Source organism: Bos javanicus, chromosome 1 (assembly GCF_032452875.1).
Source record: "Bos javanicus breed banteng chromosome 1, ARS-OSU_banteng_1.0, whole genome shotgun sequence".
In the NCBI taxonomy this organism is placed as follows: domain Eukaryota; kingdom Metazoa; phylum Chordata; class Mammalia; order Artiodactyla; family Bovidae; genus Bos; species Bos javanicus.
The window spans coordinates 135741348-135763006 of record NC_083868.1 but is presented as its reverse complement, the minus strand read 5'-3'; the positions used below and the strand labels follow the sequence as shown (position 1 = coordinate 135763006).

Here is a 21659-nt window from a genome sequence, read left to right as displayed (position 1 = left end):
GATTTCTGAGAGAGGAAGTCACAAATGAAAAGCTGCTTCTCATTTCCTGGGAAGTCTTTGGCTAGCACGAGCTGCATTCCTTTGAGCTGAGCATGTGTGGAACTTCTAGCCTAGGTAGCAGAATGGAACTTGGAATGAATAGCTCAGCAAAAAAGAACCCACGGACAATGGGGCTGGGCCCAGCTTCCCTGTGCCAGCTCTTGAGCTCATGGAATATTGAAGCTCAGCTGGCCTTGTCGGGGGAGACAGATGATGTCCTTTGGATTGTACCACTTCAGAGGACTCAGAAATTTTCACATTCAGACAGCATTAGGCTCCTTAGAAGATGTGCTGAAATAACTGGTAATGGTCCAAGTTCTCACCACTATTCAACTCTCCACCCACCAAGTACAAATGAAGGTCTGTTTTACTTTAAAGATGGTGAAGGTCCAAACATCAAGAGAGCACTGGATGGTGCTTCATGATGAGGGTTGGGGTAAAGATAAGGGGTGTGGTGATGGTAGGTTTCAAGGCTCTGTGTAACACACCAGAGGAGGGAGCACGGGAGATTTAACAGGAAAATCTGGTATGAATATATGCTGTGAGTTTCAGGTCAGGGGATTTAATGAGAGGGAGACTAGATTCCTGGAGGAGAGAATCAACTGTAGATAATGACACAACCACAAAGACCCTAGTCTCTCTATTGGCCTGACCTGAGTCTTTTATATGTGATCAAGTTTGAAGAACATGCCCTCAATCACTGGAAGATGTAGTGGGGAATTTTGCTGCAGCTGCTGTTCCTTCTCTGCTTTTTCCCATCATTAATTCCTTCAAGACACACTGATCCACTGATGGAGATATAAGAAAGAGAGGGCTAAATTTCAATTATTCATATCTAGGTCTTTTCTTGTAGATTATAAGGGAGTTGAAGGCAGGAATGACAAGTTACTCTGCCTAGAATAAACCACGTTGCCTTAAATATAACAAAAAGGCGTTTCACAGGTGAGGAAAGAAAGAATAAAAGGAAGGAAGGGATTGGGAGCAAGGAGGGAAAGAAGGGAGGGAGAGAAGGGAAGAAAAATTTGATCAGAGATGTCAAGGAAGGTAGGGGAGAGGCAATACTGAACTTGGCTTGCATCACAAGAAGATGCCTGGTGTCACAGAAGGAAGTTACCTAGAGATCCACCCCAGGTAGTTGGAGTCAGTATGGGGAATTAAACATAAGCTTGCGATTGGCCAAGACCAGCTCCTTGATTTGCTTCTTTGACATATTCTGGATTTAGTACTTTAATAGTAGAGGTGAAGGGGGTGTAGGGGAGACAGACTTTAACAGAAAAACTGTAAAGGAAAAGACAAGTACCTCCATGAATTGGCTGTGCTCTATCTACCCTACAAGGCTACTAACATAACTCTGAGTCATTTCCTCAGTGGTTGTGACAGTTCTCTGTCTTTAGAAGGAAGTGGAAAGCTTAATACCTTTTATTAGACTGCCTTTTTCATATGGGAGGATTCATTTCATTCTCAACGCCCAGAAGGTACTTAAATGGTACAACCACGTACAGTCGGGGCACATTTGCTCCCTTCTTCTATATATGCCATTCCTTTCCTCTTATCAGGGACAAAAATGATAGATTATAGCCATCATCTCATCAGGGTAGGGGGTATTATTTACATGTAAAATTATTTATAGCATCTAATGTGTATCAGAAACTGCCTGCCAATGCAGGAGACATAGAGACACGGGTTCAATCCCTGGAGAAGGAAATGGCAACCCACTCCAGTATTCTTTCCTGGAGAATTACAATGACAGAGGAGCCTGGCAGCTACATTCCATGCAGTCGCAAAGAGTCAGACACGACTGAAGCGACTTAGCACGCACAATGAGTATTAAGTACTGCGCTGGCAGCTAAGAGGTAATCTTTCCCCACGTGTCTTGCAAGAGCTAACATCTCCACTTTACAGATCAGGCGCTTGAGGGTCAGATTTAGCTTGACACTATTTCTAGCTATCTCACAGAAAGTAGAATTCAGATAAAACCAATCTCCTTTTGACTACCTACTGGTTTACGTAGACTTTTTAGTAAATAAGAACTAAACTTCAAGCCGAAAGCACCTCATTTTCATAATAATCATCACCTACGAATAAAATGAACAGTTGCCAGACCAGAGAGGGTGAAAATAAAGAGGCCAGCGGAGCAGACGATACATTCTTTATATAGCTAGCTTAGCACAGGGCCTCTCAGTCTCACTAAAGTTCAAACCACTACAAGGCCACAGTTTGCGGCGGACTAGCAGACACACGTGTACCCTACGCATGCGCCTAGAACGGACCTACCCACCCCTTCGACCGGACCTCTTTAGCCAAGTCACCAACAAGCCCTCTAAATGCCCGCCCTCAAGGCTAAACCCTCGACCAATCAGGAGGCAAGAGCCATCATATACGTCACTTATTTAGCATACACCCTCTCCCCGCCCCCAAGCCACAGCCCCGCCCCGTCTGAGGCAGGGATTGTCGCCTAAGCACTTCGTCCTGGCACCTGATTGGCTCCCTTGCCAGCTCCGCCTCCGTCTCCTCTCACCGCCCTTCCCTCCACGCTCCCACAGAGGCGGGCGGAGCTAAGTACGCAGGCGCGGGCGCTGCCTCTCTTTTCTGGTGGCCCGCCCTCCCTCCTCCCCTTCCCTCCCCTCCCCACCCCCTATCCCCTCCTCTCCCGGCCTGCGTGCTCGCGTCTTCCTTCTGCACGCGCCGCCGCTAACCCAGCACTCTCGCCGGAGCCTCTGGCCCGCGCGTTCCTTTTTCCCTCCAGCTGTGGAGCGGGCGGGATCCTGCACTGCGATCGCGGCAGCAGCTGCAGCCCGGGCGGGCTCGGGCGGCGGCAGCGGCACGCGAGCCCCTAGGAGGACCGTACCACCGTCCGCCAGCAGGCGGGGGGGGGCCGGTCGCCCCGCTGCACACGCCTCAGCGACCCCGCGGGACTGAGGCGTCGCCGCGCCCGGGAGCTTGAGCGCCGAGCCGGCCTCGACCCCGAGTTCGGAGCCTCGGCGGGCCTGGCCCGCCGCCGGCCCCACCCATCCGGGCCAAGGAGGCCGCGGCCATGGCTGAGACGGAGGAGCGGAGCCTAGACAACTTCTTCGCCAAGAGAGATAAAAAGAAGAAGAAGGAGCGGAGCAACCGGGCGGCGAGCGCAGCGAGCGCGGCGGGAGGCGCTGGCGGGAGCAGCGGAGCCACGGGCGCGGCGGGCGGTGGGGCGGGCGCGGGGACCCGGCCGGGCGATAGCGGGACCGCGGGCGTGGGGGCCACTGGCCCTGGGGCCGCCACCAAGGTTGTGACAAAGGTGAGGGGCCGGGGAGTTAGGGCCCGGGCCGCGCGCTTGCGCCCATGTGCCCGCCCCCGCCTGCCTGCCTGGGGAAGCGGCCGGGGCCGGCCGGCGGGCTGACGGGCGCGGAGGCTGCCACGTGACGCGGGCTTCCCACGGCGGGCCGCCTTGCGTTCCCCGCCGGACCACAGCGGCCCAGCTCCCGACCCTCGTCGCCTGGCTCGGGCCAGCACGCAGGCAGGCGGCGGCAGCCTCCCGGGGACTCGGCCCGGGTCGGAAGTGCATCTATCGGGTGACGTCTACTCTGAGTAATTTAGCGTTCTGATTTCAGCCCAGTAGTGTGAGCTGAATTTTCTAACAGTCACATTTGTGGCAGATCTAATTGGCTCTACTTGGTCTGGAAACCTGTAAAAGAAAAGTCTCATACAAGATTGAGGTAGACGTTTAGTTGTGTGCTTACTATTGACTTAATCCGACGTTTCCTGGTTGCTTTTAAAGTAACAAGTCTCGTGAAGGAACTGGGTGGAAGTAACAAAGTTTAGTCACGTTTGTCCTCAAGCTAGTGGCCTTGGGATTGAGCAAGGGCTTTGGCCAGAAAACGAGTCCACACTTTAGATTCCAGCCACTTGATCCCTTTTCAATAGTCTGATAGTTGTTTTAGTTATGTTTTTAAAATAGCTTTAATTGACTACCGGGTACTTGTTTTACAGGAGGAAGATGAGTGGAAAGAATTTGAGCAAAAAGAGGTTGATTACAGCGGCCTAAGAGTTCAAGCAATGCAAATAAGGTATGGTTTGGTTACAGATGACGTTTATGTCACCCACAGGATAAATACTGTATGTTTGGGGGTTTTTTGTCCCAAAACAGCATCACAGTACTCTTGTGCTTTAGGTATGCTTATTAACGACTAATGGATTGTGTCTGTTCCTCCTCTGTGATGGCAGCCCTTTTACATGCCAGTCAAATTAGCTGCCAGTTCTAAAATCCTGTGAGAGCTTGCCTACTTCAAATCTTGGTTAGTCCTTTTTGAGACAGCTAAAATGGATTTTGTGCTTTCAAAATTTTTGCTTTTAATATTGGTGGGTTGAACTTAACTTTTGTCCCAAAAGATAACATGGGTGGTTGTAATTGAAGCATAGTTACAGGGAAATACAGATTTTACCTATTCAACTTGTGTAATCAGCACGGAAGTCAAGAAAGAAAACATTACTGGTAGAGAAGAAAGCACCCCTCCTAACCTCTTGTAGTCATTGTTTTTGCCCCCAAAATAACCACTGTCCTAACACTATAGATTAATTTCCCCTAGAAATTAATAGAAATGGAATCATAGTCTAAGCGTAAAGTTTTTTTTTTTTTTTTTTTTTTTAAGAAAACAGTAATTCCTGAAAATTACATTGGTTGATTTAGAAGATTTGAAATTAACATGTTTTATCAAATCCAGTCTATGGTAGTCACATGAACTTTAGATTCATGTAAATAAATGTCATGTTTTTGAAAGTTTCATGAAGTAGAAAATCCATTGGCTTAGATTAGAAACTGTTTATTCCCAGTTTCAAGAAATAAGTGATCCTAGGGAATTACCTCAGTGCTGTCACTGTTAGGGGCCCAAGTTCTTCTACTGGTTGGGGAACTAGTCCTGCATACCATGCGGTGTAGCCAAAAAAAGAAGTGATCCTGATGCACTGCCTTCCAGATTGAAGTTTGTGATTTATATTTACTCGTGACCACCTGGCACAGTGGAGGAAATAACTTTTCCTTAACAGAATACTGTTCTTTGACCTCACTCAGTTAAATTCAGTTGCTCAGTCGTGTCCGACTTTGCGACCCCATGGACTGCAGGCTTCCCTGTCCATCACCAACTCCTGGAGCTTGCTCAAACTCATGTCCATCAGGTCAGTGATGCCATCCAGACATCACATCCTCTGTTGTCCCCTTCTCCTCCTGCCTTTAATCTTTCCCAGTATCAGGGTCTTTTTCAGTGAGTCAATTCTTCACATCAGGTGGCCACAGTATTGGAGTTTCAGCATCAGTCCTTCCAATGAAGGACTCACTAGATGGTAATGTTTATAATGTTAAATAACTTGTTAAAAAAGCAGGGCTAATGTTTATGACATTTGTTGAATACTTACTTATCACAGCTAGGCATTCATGTCCTAGGTGCTTTCACGTTGTTGCAAAGTGAAACCTGATTGATAGTGGGAAAGTTAGGGAATAGTTTCTCTACATTTGAAATAAACCTTCCTGGTGGTGTGAAGTAGAGGTGATAAGACTGGAGGTTTATTCCCAACCACTTCTTGGCTTCCTTCATGTGTTAGATGTTTTTGAAGAGGTATAGTTTAGAAAATAATACATTTTCTTTCTCCTGGGGCTTGGCTTTTAAAAATCGGGAGGAGGGATGTGGAGTTGTTAATAGTTACTTGTGGTAGTGGAACCGCCTGTGTGTTGGGTTCCTGTGTTCTGTGGTAGAATAGGCTCTTGCTCTGCCTTTCCTGATTGCCAGCCCATGTACTGTATGTTCTCAAAGACTCGATTACTGAGCAAGAGCAGCGCTTTCTGAGGGAAGAGGTTTCAAGTTCATTGAATGCTAGAAGTTGATTTTGTTATACAGGATATTTAAACTACCATCTATTTTTGTCATTGACTGTATATCCCATATCCATTCAGGGTTATTTTTCTTCATTTTTAGCTACTCCTGAGGTGGTGGAACATTACTTAAAACACTTTTATTCTTCACTTTTGCCAGAGGCGTAATTAAATCTCAGCTAGTGTGAACATTGAGGTTTGCTTGACCCAAAATAGAGCAGCTTTTATACTGCATTTTACATTTTTAGCATCTAGTCATGGCCACTTAGTGGCCATGCAGAGGTCTTTCTCTTACCTGCTAACATTGAAAAATATACCTTCTTCCTGAAGGAAGCTGTTTTGTGGCTCCTTAGTTATTATGGAGTCTGGGGTCTATCTCTGTTGCCTTCATAAATCAATAGAAGGGAATGTAAGTTTCCAGGAAAGGCTTGAGAGTGAGAAGCTCTCAGAGGTTTCATAATAATGACTGAAAGTTTTAACTTTAGACTGGATTTGGGGCTTCTCAGATGGCTCAGTAGTAAAGAATCCTCCTGCCCATGCAGGAGATGCTGATTCAGTCCCTGGGTGGGGAAGATCACCTGGAGAAGGAAATGGCAACCCATTCCAGTAGGAGTGGAAATCTCCAGGGAAAGACACATTGGTTCAATAGAATGGAAAGTAGGTTACTCGAACAGATAGGATGTAGTTGATAATATAGCAAAAACATGGACTTAGGGAAAGACAGACCTAGGCCTGCATTGTAGCCCTGCTGCTTATGTGTGACCTGGGGCGAGTTACTTTACTTGTGAATGTTCTCATCTGCAGAATTGAGATGACTGCTCAGATTTGTTGTGAGGATTTTGAATAAGATGTTCATAATATATCCGCTTGGTTCATGTTAATTAACTTCTCTATTTAGTGGGTAGAGTGATTTACTCTTGGGAATTTTGCTGTTTAGCCATGAAGCATCTGCTTTATAATTCCAATATTTGAAGGAGTCGTGGAGACACATTATGACTAAAGCCCTAGGCTGGTGAGTCAGTGGGTTTTCCAGATTGTTCAGTGGTTAAGAATCCGCCTGCCAACACAGGAGATGTTGGGTCAGTTTCTATCAGGAAGATTCCCTGGAGAAGGACCCATTCCAGTATTCTTGCCTGAAGAGCCTGACAGGCTACAATCCATGGGGTCACAAAGAGTTGAATGTGACTGAGCACACATGAATGCTGGTGAGTCATTTCACTATGAACTTAATAGGACAACATGCCATTTCAGGTTGGCAATAGTATAATCATACAAACAAAAATCCTCACAGTTGCTGGAGTTCTTGAATGATTGTTGTCTATGTCTTGATCTTACCTTTTGAGCTGAAGCCCTTGGAAGGAGAGAGAAATGAAATATCTCTCTTCTCAGATATTGGAGTGGGGTGGATATGCCTTTAATTTGTCATCTTTTCTATCCATGAGAGAGGCAGCCTTTCAATATGGGACAAGAGAAAATGAAACTTTAGAAATTGACTTAAAATATCTTGAAATTCTCTGTCTGTAGTCTTAATGTTTTACCTCCTAACTTTTTGTGTTGAAAAATTACAAACCACAGAAAAGTTGCAAGAATAGTAGAATAAGTACCCTTATACTTTTGGCTGAGATCTACCAATCATTTTTTGCCACATTTGCTTTCTCTTTAGTTAGCTGCATACAGTCTTAAAAGTTCTCGGCACTAGTCATTGTAGTAAGTTTGCATGCTCAACCTGTGTTGAAGTTAAGTGCAGTTGAAAGAGGGGAAGTTTTCAACAGTGACAAACATACTGTGTTAACATTCTAGCTCACATTTACCAACTAGCTCAAGATTTAAGTACCAGGAGTAGTAGGAGGTCACGTGTCAAGTTTTGTGTCTAAGTTAATAAATCTTATTCAGGATTGCATCATTGTTTACCGACAGGTTCTGAGAGAGAAGCCATTGAGATGATAAAAGAAAGAGCCTGGTGCTTAAGCTTAGATTATTGGTTGATAATAGGACCTACAGGCCTTTCCCATCTTTAAAATGGATTTGAGGGAGAAAGATTTCATTTACTACTTGCTACTAAATGGTGAGCATTTGTCATGTTTCACTAACATGAGCCCAGTGGTTGTCTAGAAATCTTTGGACAGCTAGACTTAAACCGATTAGGTAGAACTAGTTAAGTTGTCCTTTGAAGAGAGGAAATTACTTCAGCATCCAATCTGGATTCATTGTAGAAAATATTTGACCTCCGAGCATTGATTGTTAGGTCTTGGAGTTGTTTAACAAAAAAAAAAAAACAAAACTACTCATGCTCAGCTGAACCCCTGTGGGTCGTTTCAGTGATTTGTAGAGGCTGTGGATGGAGCCCAGGAGAGAGACGCTTAGGTCTGCCATGAAGGGGCCAAGAAAGAGACCTTGGATGGGTACAGTGACATTTTAAGCTGCCAGGCATGACTCGTCAGGCGGTTTCTGTCTCCCCAGTTTACTGTCATGGGAGTGGTTGCATAAAACCAGTGGAGCTGCCCATTATTACTGGCAAAAGTGCAGTCAAGTCTGGATTTTGTGTTAGCTGCTTTAGTGTTGGGAGAGGGGAGATAGGATGCTTAAATTCTGTAATGTCCCTTGAGATATGGTAGTAAGAGTATTATGTTTTTTATAAATATACTGCTGTAACATGGGTGATCCTGATCAGTCTTATTTCAGAAAAGTGAGCTTCTCAAATCTGAAAATATAGAAAATTTTTGTATCATATTTTAGAGCTATAAAGAGAATAAAATGAAGTGAGAGGCAGCCTGAAAGAATATGGGCTCTGGAGTCCCACTGACTTGACTTTACTACCTTGTAGCCCTGGCGAAGATCCTATAAGTATCTGAATATAAGTTTCCTCATATGTACAATCACCCCACTCCAGTATTCTTGCTTGGAAAATCCCATGGACGGAGGAGCCTGGAAGGCTGAAGTCCATGCGGTCGCTGAGGGTCAGACACAACTGAGGGACTAAACTTGCACTTTCATGCACTGGAGAAGGAAATGGCAACCCACTCCAGTGTTCTTGCCTGGAGAAGCCCAGGGACAGGGGAGCCTGGTGGGCTGCCATCTATGGGGTCGCACACAGTCGGACACGACTGAAGCGACTTAGCAGCAACAGCAGCATATGTATGATGGGTCTTCTCCTCATCTTTGTTATTTTGAGGTTTAGCTTTGTAAAGTGGTTATAACACTGCCTGGCATAGTATAGAGATACTAAGTAAATACTCCTTTTTCTAGCATTATCATTCCTCGTACCCCACCAATAGTGCCGTATAGACTAAAGCATATTTAAGACAGTATACTTTTGAGTTGGGATAATGAATTTATAGTGGCATTGTAGTTTTCAAAGCATCAAATTTAGCTGATGAGATGCTATATATTGGGTTAAACGTTAAATTCTAGCCTAGTTGTCTTCTGTGGAAATAATTCTTTGTAACATGTTTTTTGTTCTTTGGCATTTGGAGGTTTGACATTTTCTGAAATACCTATGTATGAAAGAGTAATACGATATTTAAATTATTCTGTCCTGCTGTTGGTACTGTAGCATTTCAGCAAGGCTCTTAGCATCTCTGGGCCTTATTTCCCTCTGTTGAATGAAGTATCTCAACTAGATAATTTCCAGTGTTTAGTTTAGCTAATATTTCAGAATCTTATGAAACCAAAATACTAAATTGTCTTGTGCCTGTTATCAGTATAAAATCCCTCTAATTAAAATAGATCACTTATTTTCTAGTGTAGTTTATACTCTGGAGGTATTTAGGATTTATGGGTTTTTAAAAAAAATTCATTTCTGTCACTTGTCTCTGAGAGAAAAAATTGATGAAGACTTTCAGCATTCTATCATACCAAATTGGAATTTTTCTTTTTTTTTTTTTTTGCAGATTAGGAAAACAATGTTTTTGGGTTTTAGAACATTTGAAAAGTAAAGCAGCATAAAGAAATATTCAAGGGATAATCAGTGTTAACATTTTTTTTGGCTTTCAGTTTATTACAAGCTGATAATTTTGGAGTTTAAATTATTAATCACCAAATATTAAAATAATTTAAGGAAATAGCTATTTTAAAGTTATATATATGTGAACAATTGTGATTCAGTGGATTGCTGAAAAACCATTTCAAAATGTAATTGACCAAATGAAAGCTGTCATAGTTTGGGGGGATATTAGAGTGTAAAAGTGTCATGAAGTCACTTAAATCTTTATGGGCCTCTTATCTCCCCATCTGGCATAGATAGGGTCGCTAGGACATTACTAACTACTTAGTCATTATAGCTAAGTGAATAACACCTGTGCTTTTATTCATAGCCCAAATTACATTATAGTGTAATTTACATAGGTGTGGGTTCAGAAGTGGGTAACTTAAAAAAAACTTCTTTTGGGACAGTTTTGACATTTGAGTACCACTGTTAGACTTCTAGATAAATTATGACATTCATACTCTTAACTATTCATTCTGCTTAAAAGCTTTAGGAAGAAGGTCATACTGCTTGGTATCCGATTTAAAAGAACATTTTCTGGTTGCATTTTTGCTTTTTCCAAATGCTATATTTTTTTCCTGTTAAAGAAATGTGATGCTTTTATGAAAACTCAAATATTAAAAAAGCATGTAATAGCAAGGGCTGACAGCACTTACTTACTGTGTGCCAAGCACTGTTCTGAGTGCTTTATGTCAATCAGTCTTCATAATGGGATTGTTATCCCCATTTTACACATGAGGAGACTGAGGCATACAGAAGTTAGGTGCTGTACTTACTCTTTCTGGCTGGTAAATCGCAGAGTCTGCATGTATTGAACAGGCAGTTTGGCCTTAGAATCTGCTCCTAACTGCATGAAGAAAATAAAGTCATGCATTCTAGTACCCACTTTTTAACATTTAGCTAAACAATCATTCTAGATGTCTTTCTATTTATATTAGGTACATAGATTTTGTTTTAGTACCTTGTTTATATGAAATGATTATTATTTCCATATTAGTATAAGCCTAACACATTATTTTAAATGACTGCATGGAATTCTACTACGTTATCAGCAAGGAAAATTGAAGGCTGGCTTAGCCATACTCTCTACCCTTTTTTCCTCTCAAACCATAGTCTTAAATAAAACCTTGCTGTTGTAAATGCAGATTGAAGGTAAGTTCATTCCACTTTCCCCTTCCTGTTGCCACCCTAGGCCTCTAAACTCTGCAGTTACCTCTGGTTGGTGGGCAGTGTTGCATGGTACCATTGTCTCAGTGTCATTAAAGGAGACTATTAGCAATTCAAGAAATTTGTCATATTGCCAGAACTTATTTTAATAGACATAGAAGGCTAACACCCTTAGATGTCATTTTGCAAAAACAAGAGAAGCCCTAATGTTCCCAAGGTCACAGTCAAGGTAGGAGTCATGTACACATTGTTATGACCATCATTATGGATCAGCTATCAAAAAGAGAAAATATCTCAAAGAGTGGAAGGCCAAGGACAGTATGTTTTTTTAATAGAGGAAAGGATAGTTAGATTGATGGTACAGATTGATAAGCTGAAGACCTAGGAAACACCACTAGTGTCATGGGAAATAATCCAGGGAAAAGGTGTCTGTGCCAGATGCATCATCTGCAGGGGCAAGGGAAGTTTGACTTGGCAGTTATTTTTGTGCTGTCAAGCCAGTGGAATAGAAAGACAAGATATATGTACTTGTTAATTTAGCACATTCAGGTTTACATGACACAGTAATAAGTAATCGAACACAAGGGGACATCATCAAAGATACCTTGGAGAGATTATACACTTCAAGAATAGATAAATTAAAAAGAGGCATTAAATAGAATCTTAGAATGGTATGTCACCACTGAGAATGTATTTTGCATTTATAATCACTAGTAAGCAACGACTGAGTTCTTTTATTCTCTTCTTTAAATGGGTGACACATCTCTGTTATTAGGAACCAGTTCTGTGTATTCCCTATGTCTGGATAGTAGAGACTGATGCTAAACACTAACTTGTTTTCCTCTGTTGGAATGTGAATTCGTTTTGAGAGTATTTTGTTACATGTACTAAAGGATTAGCAAATGAAATTAGACAACTTTTAAAAACAATTCATTTGATCTGAATTAATCTGAAAATATGCTTACTATAAATGGCTGTTTGTACACTTGGGTTCCAGAAAAAAATCTAGTAATTATACTTTTGATTATTTTTCTCTACATGTCAGGTTAGATTGACCTTTCTTCCCTCCCTCGGTAGGGACTCCTATAAGTAATCAACGTAGGTTGTTATAAGTTGATGTGTCAGTATGTTAAATATTTCTAGATGTTCTTGAGTGTATGAAGTTTGCAAAAAGGGAAATGGAGACTGTCAGTGGTTTTATGAACTTTTTTCCAGTGATGAATTCGTTCACTTGAAGTTAAGTTGAGGCCCCAATGCATAAAATAAAATCCCCTATTTCTTCCTTTCCCTTTTAAAAAAAAAAAAAGCTTGGCATTTGGGCTGGAAGAGGGTTAAGTGCCTTCTCCAGAATCACAGATCAGTATTGATAGAACTAAGGATTTGGACTGACAGATTTTCCACCTGAAAATTGGACTGCTCAGGTGCTTAATTTTTTTCCGTATCCCTCATGAGGCCTGTCCCCCAGGACCCAAACAAAAAACTTGTTTCTGTAATTGAATTCACGTATTTATTTTCCGATAGTGAAAAGGAAGAAGATGAAGTTGAAAAGAGAGAAGATCCAAGTGATAATTGGGAAGAAGGTGGAGGTGGTGGTGGTGGTGTAGAAAAGTCTTCAGGCCCTTGGAATAAAACTGCTCCGGTACAAGCACCTCCTGCTCCAGTAGTTGGTAATCTTAATATTTCATTTTCATAAAGATGTGTTGTCTATAATTTTAATAGGCAGTCAGCTTTCAACTAAGTGCATATTTGTAGTGAGTGAGTAGGGTCTTCTTTCCGTTGCTAGGAGAGAGAGATTTGTGTCTGATCTAAACACGTTCATATCCTCGATAAAGGAACTTGGAAGTTAAGGCCGTAGGCAGCTTAAGTCTTACAGTAATCCTATAGTGATCCTATAGCTTGCCAGACATGTTTAAGGTTTTTGGTTTTTTTGTTTGTTTTTCAGTTTTTGACAGCTGACTACCCATCTTTTTTTTTCCTTTTCCCATTTTACTCAGTCTGAAGAATGAGTTCTCAGAAGGGGAATATCTCAGATAATTTTCTTTCTTTCTGTTGTTCAGAGAACTTTAATGCAAATAAATATTTTGTTTTGTTTTGTTTTGTTTCCATAATTGTTAAATGATCAAGAATTCAGGAGTAGCTTGTTAAAATGCTAGGCACTTGAGTGGTTTCTCTAAACTGTTGTGAAATGTCAGTTACAGAAACCCCAGAACCGACAATGACTAGTGGCGTGTATAGGCCTCCTGGAGCTAGGTTGACCACAACAAGGAAAGCACCACAAGGACCACCAGAAATCTATAGTGATACGCAGTTCCCATCCCTGCAGTCCACTGCCAAGCATGTAGAAAGCCGGAAGTAAGTATGCTCAATAATTTGTTTTGAAACCTTTTGCCTTGGCCAGAAAATGGGGTGTTTGGTATTTGAAAACCCACCTTGAGGATTGCAGTAAAGCCCAGGCTGCAGCTGAGAGGTAATTAAGAATTAAGGTAGGTCTTATATGCCCAGGAATTGGGGAGGAGAGGAAGAACCCTGGAAGGGCTGAGGGGAAAGAGTACAAAAGACAGACATCTTCTGCAAGTTCCTCTTTTCCCTGGGTTATGTCATTCTGTAGCCATGACAAGTCTTACCTAGTTAGAATTCTTAATAAGTATTGGGTACATTATTGCTGCTTCAACGTTCCTTATATTATAGACTAGAGAAATCAGCAATATTTTATTGTATTCCCAGTTAATGTGAATAGATGAAAAATGCTGACATTTATATACCTAATACTAAAAATAATCTTATTTCAGCAAGTACTTAAAATGAATGCTACCTGGAGTTAAATGACCACATATGGCACATCCACATCTTATATAGGGACACGATTTTTTTCTTTACGTAAATAAGAAGTGTAAATGACATAGTATGGAATTTGTGGGGGGTGGCTTTTAAATTAAATCCTAGTCTTTTTGCCTCTTTGAGGGCACAACTGACTTGAATTTAAACCTCTGACTTGCTCTGTCCTACACACGAGGCACTGATTCACCACACACATCTTTATCTGATCCATTCCCATAAAGTAGAAGTGCAGAGAGGTCTTTGAATAATGAGTAGAAATTTACTTGAATGAGAAGCCCTTACTTACATATAAAAAAAGAGATGTATTGTCTTTTTTTTCCTAAGAGTAGAAGTGAGTCTTAGAAGGATTCACCATGTCATTAGACAGCTTTTTAACTTTGCAGTTGTCTTGAAGTTGGTCCCAGAATAGGATTTCAGTTAATAGTATTTGGTAGAATTGCAACCACAGAAAATATGACCGTAGCGCTTCAGTACAGTATTCTATATTTTCTGTTCAATTGAAGCCTTAAAAATGGTTTTGATAAGGATTTTACATGCCAGTTTCCCCCTCCTATCCCTTCCCTCAAGATTTTTCCAAGGGGTGGCTTTTTTATTTTAATTCAAGAACGAATATTTTCAGAACAGCCTAGTGAAGAAGAAATATTTACTGATTACATTTCTTTTCCCTTAGGGATAAAGAAATGGAGAAGAGCTTTGAAGTAGTAAGACACAAAACTAGAGGTAGGGATGAGTTTTCAAAAAACCAGGCCCTTAAACTTCAGCTAGACAACCAGTATGCTGTGCTTGAGAATCAGAAAAGCAGCCACACACAGTACAATTAAGGAATGGTGTTTGCTAACCCTTCTAAGGTAACTAAACCACAGCTAACCGCCACGGACAGCCATCCGTCATCTGATCTCTGCTGGATCTACAGCCGATGCAGACCACTTGGTATACATGACTGACCATGTTGCACTATGGAAGTTTAAGTGTTACAACTGCTCTTTATGTGTATTGGATTTAGGGGGGGTTTCATAGTTATATTAATGTTCGAACTAGATTCAGCAGTGTTCTTTCATAATTACTGTGCGAGTACAAAAAAAAAAAAAAATCAAAACCTGTAGCCAGTGGTCATATCAAAATCTTTTTATGTTCAGATACTGAGCCTTCGTAAGGGTTGACTACCTCAGATTTGCTGCACTCATTGTGGACTTCATGTGGATCACAACTTCTGGATAAGAAGGTTACAGCTATTAAGTATCGAAGTGAAACTTGAAACCAGCTCTACTGGATTCCTATCAGAAATCCTGCAGAAAGTCAGCCATCTGGGTTCTGATCTGCTGTAAAAGATGAAGATTTAAGTGACCTTAATTAACCTGTCCTGTGCCCCATCTATAAGGAATACTCTGAGGTGGACTGTGGCTGGATTAGACTTATTAGAACATGCCGCTCTCAAAAGAACTGATGTGCTTGGAAAATCTGTAGGGCTCTGATTTATAATTTAAAACTTTGAGTTGTATTCTGAGGTAACCACAAATTAAATTCATCCAAACTTTGGTCACCAAGTGGGGAAAGGGGTAGGAGGGAAGAATCTTATTTCTTTTAGTAATTTTTTTATTTGGGTAATGCTTTTTCTGTGTTCCATATTAAGGCTTTTTTTTTTTTTTTTTTGCTATCACTTGGAATAGTTCTTTTACAGAGCATATTGCTTAGCTCAGTAACCTGAAGTATGCATTGGAATTGTGAAATGTCTCATGAATTTGCCAATCCCTAGAGTGGAACCAAATGGCCTTTAATGTAAAGGGCAGTAAATGCAGGGGGCTCTACTTCAGGTGCTGCTAAAGCCTCCTCTAATCAGGTCTAAATTGTATAGTAAACTGGTGGAAAGACTGTTTAGTTTCTGCTCAGGCCAAGGGAGTCACTGTCCTGTCCTTAGAAATTCAAAGCAGTAAGAGCAGAACCTCAACCTGAAACACACTTAAGTTTCACAGATCTTGCATGATCTTTGACAAGAATTCCAGATGCACTTGTGCCCAAACATTTAAGGTGTTAGGTATTCTGTAGATGCAGTGATTGTCCCAGCCTAGCTTTGGTATCAACCTTCTGGTATGTCTTTAAGTTGATCATTTGGAGAGTCAGGGGCGAAAGACAGGTGATGTAGCACTTCTGTTTTTAATAATTACAGCTTAAACTATCCAGTAATTTTTAGTCCTGAAAAGGGACACCAGGATGCTACCCAGGATTACTGAAAAGTCTTTCCATCTAATGAGATAGTCTGGTAATTTACTAGTTTTGTATCTTTGGTAGATATATTTCGTGGCATGTGACCACTTAATGCAGAGTCTGGGTTTCTCTATAATAAAATCCCTTTGCCAAATGTAGGAGTTGCAGACTTGCTACTGGCAAGAGTGAAGCAAATGGGTGAGTAAAACTATCCTGTTGTGGGAGCATTTTCCTCTAGGAGTTGAGTCTTGATAAAAGTGTCAATGCAGGAATCCCACTCCTGGGAAGCGAACAGAATCACCTGATGGGACCTGCAAAGTGTATCTGGGCAATAATGTTGGAGTTACTTGAGGTGGCAGGCAGGATGCCTATGTTCTGATGTGCTTGGGTGAGTAGCTGAGCCAGCCAAGGAGAGGTTGGATGATTGAAAAACAAAGGATTCTTGGTTAATCTGAAGACATCATATGGGAAACAAAAATCTTTTAACAAATAATCTCTTGGACCTTGAGCCACATAAATCCCCTGAAAAGTGCATTTTTTTCCAGCAAAATTTTTTTGGGGGTTATGTTATTGAGGAACTGAGATGAATATATGGGAAAAGTTATTTAATGGCATAGAAATCTAAAGACCTGCAAGGAGACTTAAAAATCCCAACCATTGTTACAACTTTTTAAAAGATGTGGAATTATCAAAGTGCACATGAATCAAGTTTTAATATGCTGTATGATGGGTGGATGAGGCTGTCCATTGTACCATTTCTTTCTTTGAATTCTCAGGCATGGTTTGGCAGTGCAAAAACTATGTGTCATTAACAAATTCAATAAAAAGTAAATATATGGATTTTGGAGTCTGGTTTTTGCTCAACTGGTAACTTATCCTCTATCTTTGCAAATGGAGGATTGATGATATTCCTGCTTTGCTCTGGGGGGATGATAATCTCATCCTGAGTGACCTTCCCATTTGAGAAATGTTTGTTTTTAATGTTAAAAAACCAGACCTGGAATGAAATTGTGAAGCTGTGACGAATATTCTTTTCCAAAGATAAAAACTGAGATGCACACTTGTCTTCATTGCTCTATTAAGTTTTGTTGTCTTGGACCATGGCAGGGGAATCTACACTATTGTATCTACTATGTAAACTAAAGATTTGAGGCCTTATCCTCTGAGAAGCTTACAAATTTCTCGAATGAGAAATTTCAGAATTTAGTCTGAATTATAGTCCCTACCAGGCTTCCCTGGTAGCTCAGATGGTAAAGGATCTACCTGCAATGCAGGAGACCCTGCTTCAATTCCTGGGTTGGAAAGTTCCCCGGGAGAAGGGATAGGCTACCCACTCGAGTATTCTTGGGTTTCTCTGATGGCTCAGACAATAAATCTGACTGCAATGTTGGAGACATGGGTTGGAGAACTGGGTTCGATCCCTGGGTTGGGAAGATCCTCTGGAGAAGGCCATTGAAACCCACTTAAGTATTCTTACCTGGGGAATCCCACTTGGACAGAGGAGTGTGGTGGGCCACACTCCATGGAGTCATAGAGTTGGACATGACTGAGTGGCTAAGCACAGCGTAACACATTTAGTGCCTAAATTTCTAAACAATAGAGAAAGTATATTTTAAGTAATTGTTGAAATACCAAAAGTCAAATGCAAGTATTTGAACTATTCATTTTGGAATGTAAGCATGTGGTTTTTTTTCATGCCTACAACTTATTTGTTTAGTAACTGAAGTATGTACCTGTTAATGTTCCTCATCCATTGCATCCATCCCCATATGCCCATCTCTGGCAACCACGTGCTCAAAGTTCTGATACATTTTTTCCCTCTGGAAACCACATGCTCGAAGTTCTGATACATTTTTTTTTTTAATTCCACCTATAAGTGGAATCATAACTTGTCTGACTTATTTCACTAAGCGTAATGCCCTCCAAGTTCATCCACATTGCTAATGGCAAATTTTCATTCTTTTTTATGGTTGAGTATATGGGCTTCTCAGGTTGCTCAGTGATAAAGACTCCACCTGCCAATGCAGGAGACAGGAAACGGGTTCAACGCATGGATCTGGCAGGCAGACTCGGGGGAAGGAAATGGCAACCCACTCCAGTATTCTTGCCTGGGAAATCCCATGGACAGAGGAGCATGGTAGGCTGCAGTCCATGGGGTCACAAAGAGTCAGACACAACTTAGTGACTAAACAATTACTGTATGTATGTAACACATTTTCTTCATGTGTCTGTTGATGGACACAGGTTGCTTCCTGTTACAGTAACTTGGCTATTGTAAATAATGCTTCATTGAACATAGAGGTGAACATGTCTTCAATTTAGAGATTTTGCTTTTCTTGGATAAACACCCAGGAGTGGTTATTACTGGATTGTACAGCAGTTTTTTTTTAATTTTTTGAGAAATATCCTTACAGTTTTGCATAGGGGCTGTACAAATTTACATTCCCACAAATAGAATGAGGGTTCCCTTTTCTCCACATCCTTGAGAGCACTTTATTTGTTGTCTTTATGATAATGGCCATTTTGACAGATGTGAGGTGATATTGTGGCTTTGGTTTACATTTCCCTGATTAATACTGATGTTGAACATCCTTTGATGTGTCTGGCTATCTGTATGACTTCAGTGGCAAAATGTCTTCTCAGGTCTTCTGTCCATTTGAATTTTTTTTTTTTTTGGTCCTGCTGCACAGCATGTGGGATCTTAGTTCCCCAATCAGGAACCAAAACCTCGCTCCCTACAGTGGAAGCATGAAGTCTTAACCACTGGACCACCAGGAAAGTCCTTGTATGAGTTAAATTTGGACATTAACATAGCTGATTCATGTCATTGTATGGCAAAAACCACTACAATATTGTAAAGTAATCAGCTTCCAATTTAATTTTTTTAAAAATTTGGACATTAACACTTACCGGGTATATCCTTTGCAAATACCTTCTCCCACTCAGTAGGTGGCCTTTTCATTTTGTTGGTAGTCTCCCTCACTATGCAAATGAATAAAAGCTTTTTAGGTTGATGTAGTCCTGTTTTTTTTGTTTCTTTTGCCTGAGGAGACATCAAACATAGATGGAGAAAAAGGGGAGGCAACAGCAGATTTTATTTTCTTGGGCTCCAAAATCACAGCAGATGGTGACTGCAGCCCTAAAAAGACACTTGCTTCTTGAAAGAAAAGCTATGACAAACCCAGACAGTGTATTAGAAAGCAGGGACATCACTTTGCTGACAAAGATCCATATAGTCAGTTATGGTTTCTCTAGTAGTCGTGTGTGAATGTGAGAGTTGGCCATAAGGGAGGTTGAGTGCTGAAGAATTGATGCTTTCGAATTGTGCTGCAGAAGACTTAAGTCCCTTGGACTGCAAGGAGATAAAACCAGTCAATCCTAAAGGAAATCAGCCCTGAATATTCATTAGAACTGAAGCTGAAGCTCCAATACTTCAGCTACCTATTGTGAAGAAACTGGAAGAGAATTTTCCATTGGAAAAGACTCTGATGCTGGGCAAGATTGAAGGCAGGAGGAGAAAGGGGTGATAGAGCATGAGATGGTTGAATGGCATCACTGACTCAATGGACAAACTCCAGGAGACAGTGGAAGACAGGGAAGCCCGGCGTGCTGCAGCCCATGGGGTCGCAAAGAGTTGGACACAGCTTTGCAAGTGAACAACAGAAAGAGTAAAGAGCATGATCCCTGTGTTTTTTCTTTTAGAAGTTTTATGGTTTCAGGTCTTACATTTAAATCTTTAATCCATTTTGAGTTTGTTTTTATGTACGGTGTGAGTAAGTAGTCCAGTTTTCCAGGTAGCTGTTCAGTTTCCCAAATCTTTCATTGAAGAGGCTGTCTTTTTTCTGTTGTATGTCCCTTATCATAGATTAATTGATGATATACATTGGGTTTGTTTCTGGGCTCTCTGTTCTTTTCCATTGATTTATGCATGTTTTTATGCCAGTATCATGCCATTTTGATTACTATAACTTTGTAGTATACTTTGAAATCAGGGATCATGTTACCTCCAGCTTTGTTCTTTCTCAAGATTGTTTTGCCTATTTGGTGTTTATGGAAATTTTAGAATTATTCTAGTCCTATGAAGAATGTTGTTTAGTTGCCAAATCATGACCAACTCTTCACAGCCCCATGGACTGCAGTACACTAGGCTTCCCTTTCCCTCACCATCTCCCAGAGTTTGCCCAAGTTCACATCCATTGAATTGGTGATGCCATCCAATCATCTCACCCTCTCTCCCCTCTTATTCTGCCTTCAATCTTTGCCAGCATCAAGGTCTTTTCCAGTGAGTCAGCTGTTTGCATCAAGTGGCCAAAGAATTGGAGCTTCAGCATCAGCCCTTCTATTGAGTATTCAGGGTTGATTTCCTTTAAGATTGACCGGTTTTAATCTTGCTGTCCAAAGGACTCTCAAGAGTCTTCTCCAACACCACAGTTCAAAAGCATCAATTCTTCAACGTTCTGCCTTCTTTATGGTCCAGCTGTCACATCCATACATCACTACTGGAAAGACCATAGCCTTGAGTATATGGCCCTTTGTCAGCAAAGTGATGTCTTTGCTTTTTAACACACTGTCTAGGTTTGTTAGAGCTTTCCTGCCAAGAAGCAATCTTGTAATTTCATGGCTGCTGCAGTCACCTTTGGCAGTGATTTTAGAGTGTAAGAAGAGGAAATTGTCATTACTTCCACCTTTTCTCCTTCTATTGTCATGAACTGATGGACTGGATCCCATGATCTTAGTTTAATATTGAATTTTAAGCCAGCTTTTTCACTCTCCTTCACCCTCAACAAAATGCTCTTAAGTTCCTCTTCACTTCCTGCCATTAGAGTGGTATCATCCACATATATCTGTGGTTGTTATTTCTCCTGGCAATCTAGATTCCAGCTGTAACTCATCCAGCCCAGCATTTCACAAGATATACTCTGCATATAAGTTAAATAAACAGGGTAACAATAAGCATCATCGTGGAAAACATTATTGGTATTTTGATAGGGATTGCATTGAATCTGTAGAATATGGTCATTTTAACAAAATTCTTCAATTCATGAGCACCATACATCTTTCCATTTGTTAGTGTCATCGGTTTCATTCATCAGTGAGTACAGGCCTTTCACCTTAGTTAGATTTATTCCTTGTATTACTTTTGATGAGACTGTAAACAGAATTTTTCTTTCTGATAGTTATTAGTATATAGAAATGCAATAGATTTTCTGTATATTAATTTTGTACCCTGCAACTTTACTGAATTCATTGGTAAGTTCTAATAGTTTTTTGGTGGCATCTTTAGGATTTTATTGGGCTTCCCTGGTAGCTCAGTTGGTAAAGAATCTGCCTGTAGTACAGGAGACTGGGGTTCAGTCCCTGGGTCAGAAAGATCCCCTGGAGAAGGAAGTGGCAAACCAGTCTTCTTGGCTGGAAAATCCCATGAAAGAGAAACAAAGAGTTGGGCACAACTGAGCGACTAACATTTTCACTTAGGATCTTATATATATTAGGATTATGTCATTTGCAAACAGTGGCAGCATTACTTCATCCTTTGAAATTTTAATTTGTTTTATTTTTCTCATCTGATTGCTGTTACTAGGACTTACA

At 41.0% G+C, this 21659-nt stretch overlaps 1 protein-coding gene across 10 annotated transcripts; it reads left to right on the top strand.

Annotated features, from left to right (window-relative positions):
- The first annotated feature begins 330 nt into the window (after nucleotides 1-330).
- Nucleotides 331-16910, top strand: CDV3 (CDV3 homolog). 10 transcript variants are annotated; one of them, XM_061421232.1, is made up of 6 exons: nucleotides 2650-3313; nucleotides 4006-4082; nucleotides 12552-12697; nucleotides 13223-13382; nucleotides 14539-14588; nucleotides 15005-16910. In XM_061421232.1, the coding sequence occupies exons 1-6, from the start codon at nucleotides 3074-3076 to the stop codon at nucleotides 15019-15021; spliced, it is 690 nt and encodes a 229-aa protein (XP_061277216.1). In that variant the 5' UTR covers nucleotides 2650-3073; the 3' UTR covers nucleotides 15022-16910. The 10 variants fall into 10 exon arrangements, with proteins under 10 accessions (XP_061277227.1, XP_061277228.1, XP_061277213.1 ...); XM_061421237.1 differs by having other exon boundaries at nucleotides 14717-16910; XM_061421243.1 differs by lacking the exon at nucleotides 2650-3313 and adding an exon at nucleotides 331-399 and having other exon boundaries at nucleotides 14539-16910.
- The last annotated feature ends 4749 nt before the right edge of the window (nucleotides 16911-21659 follow it).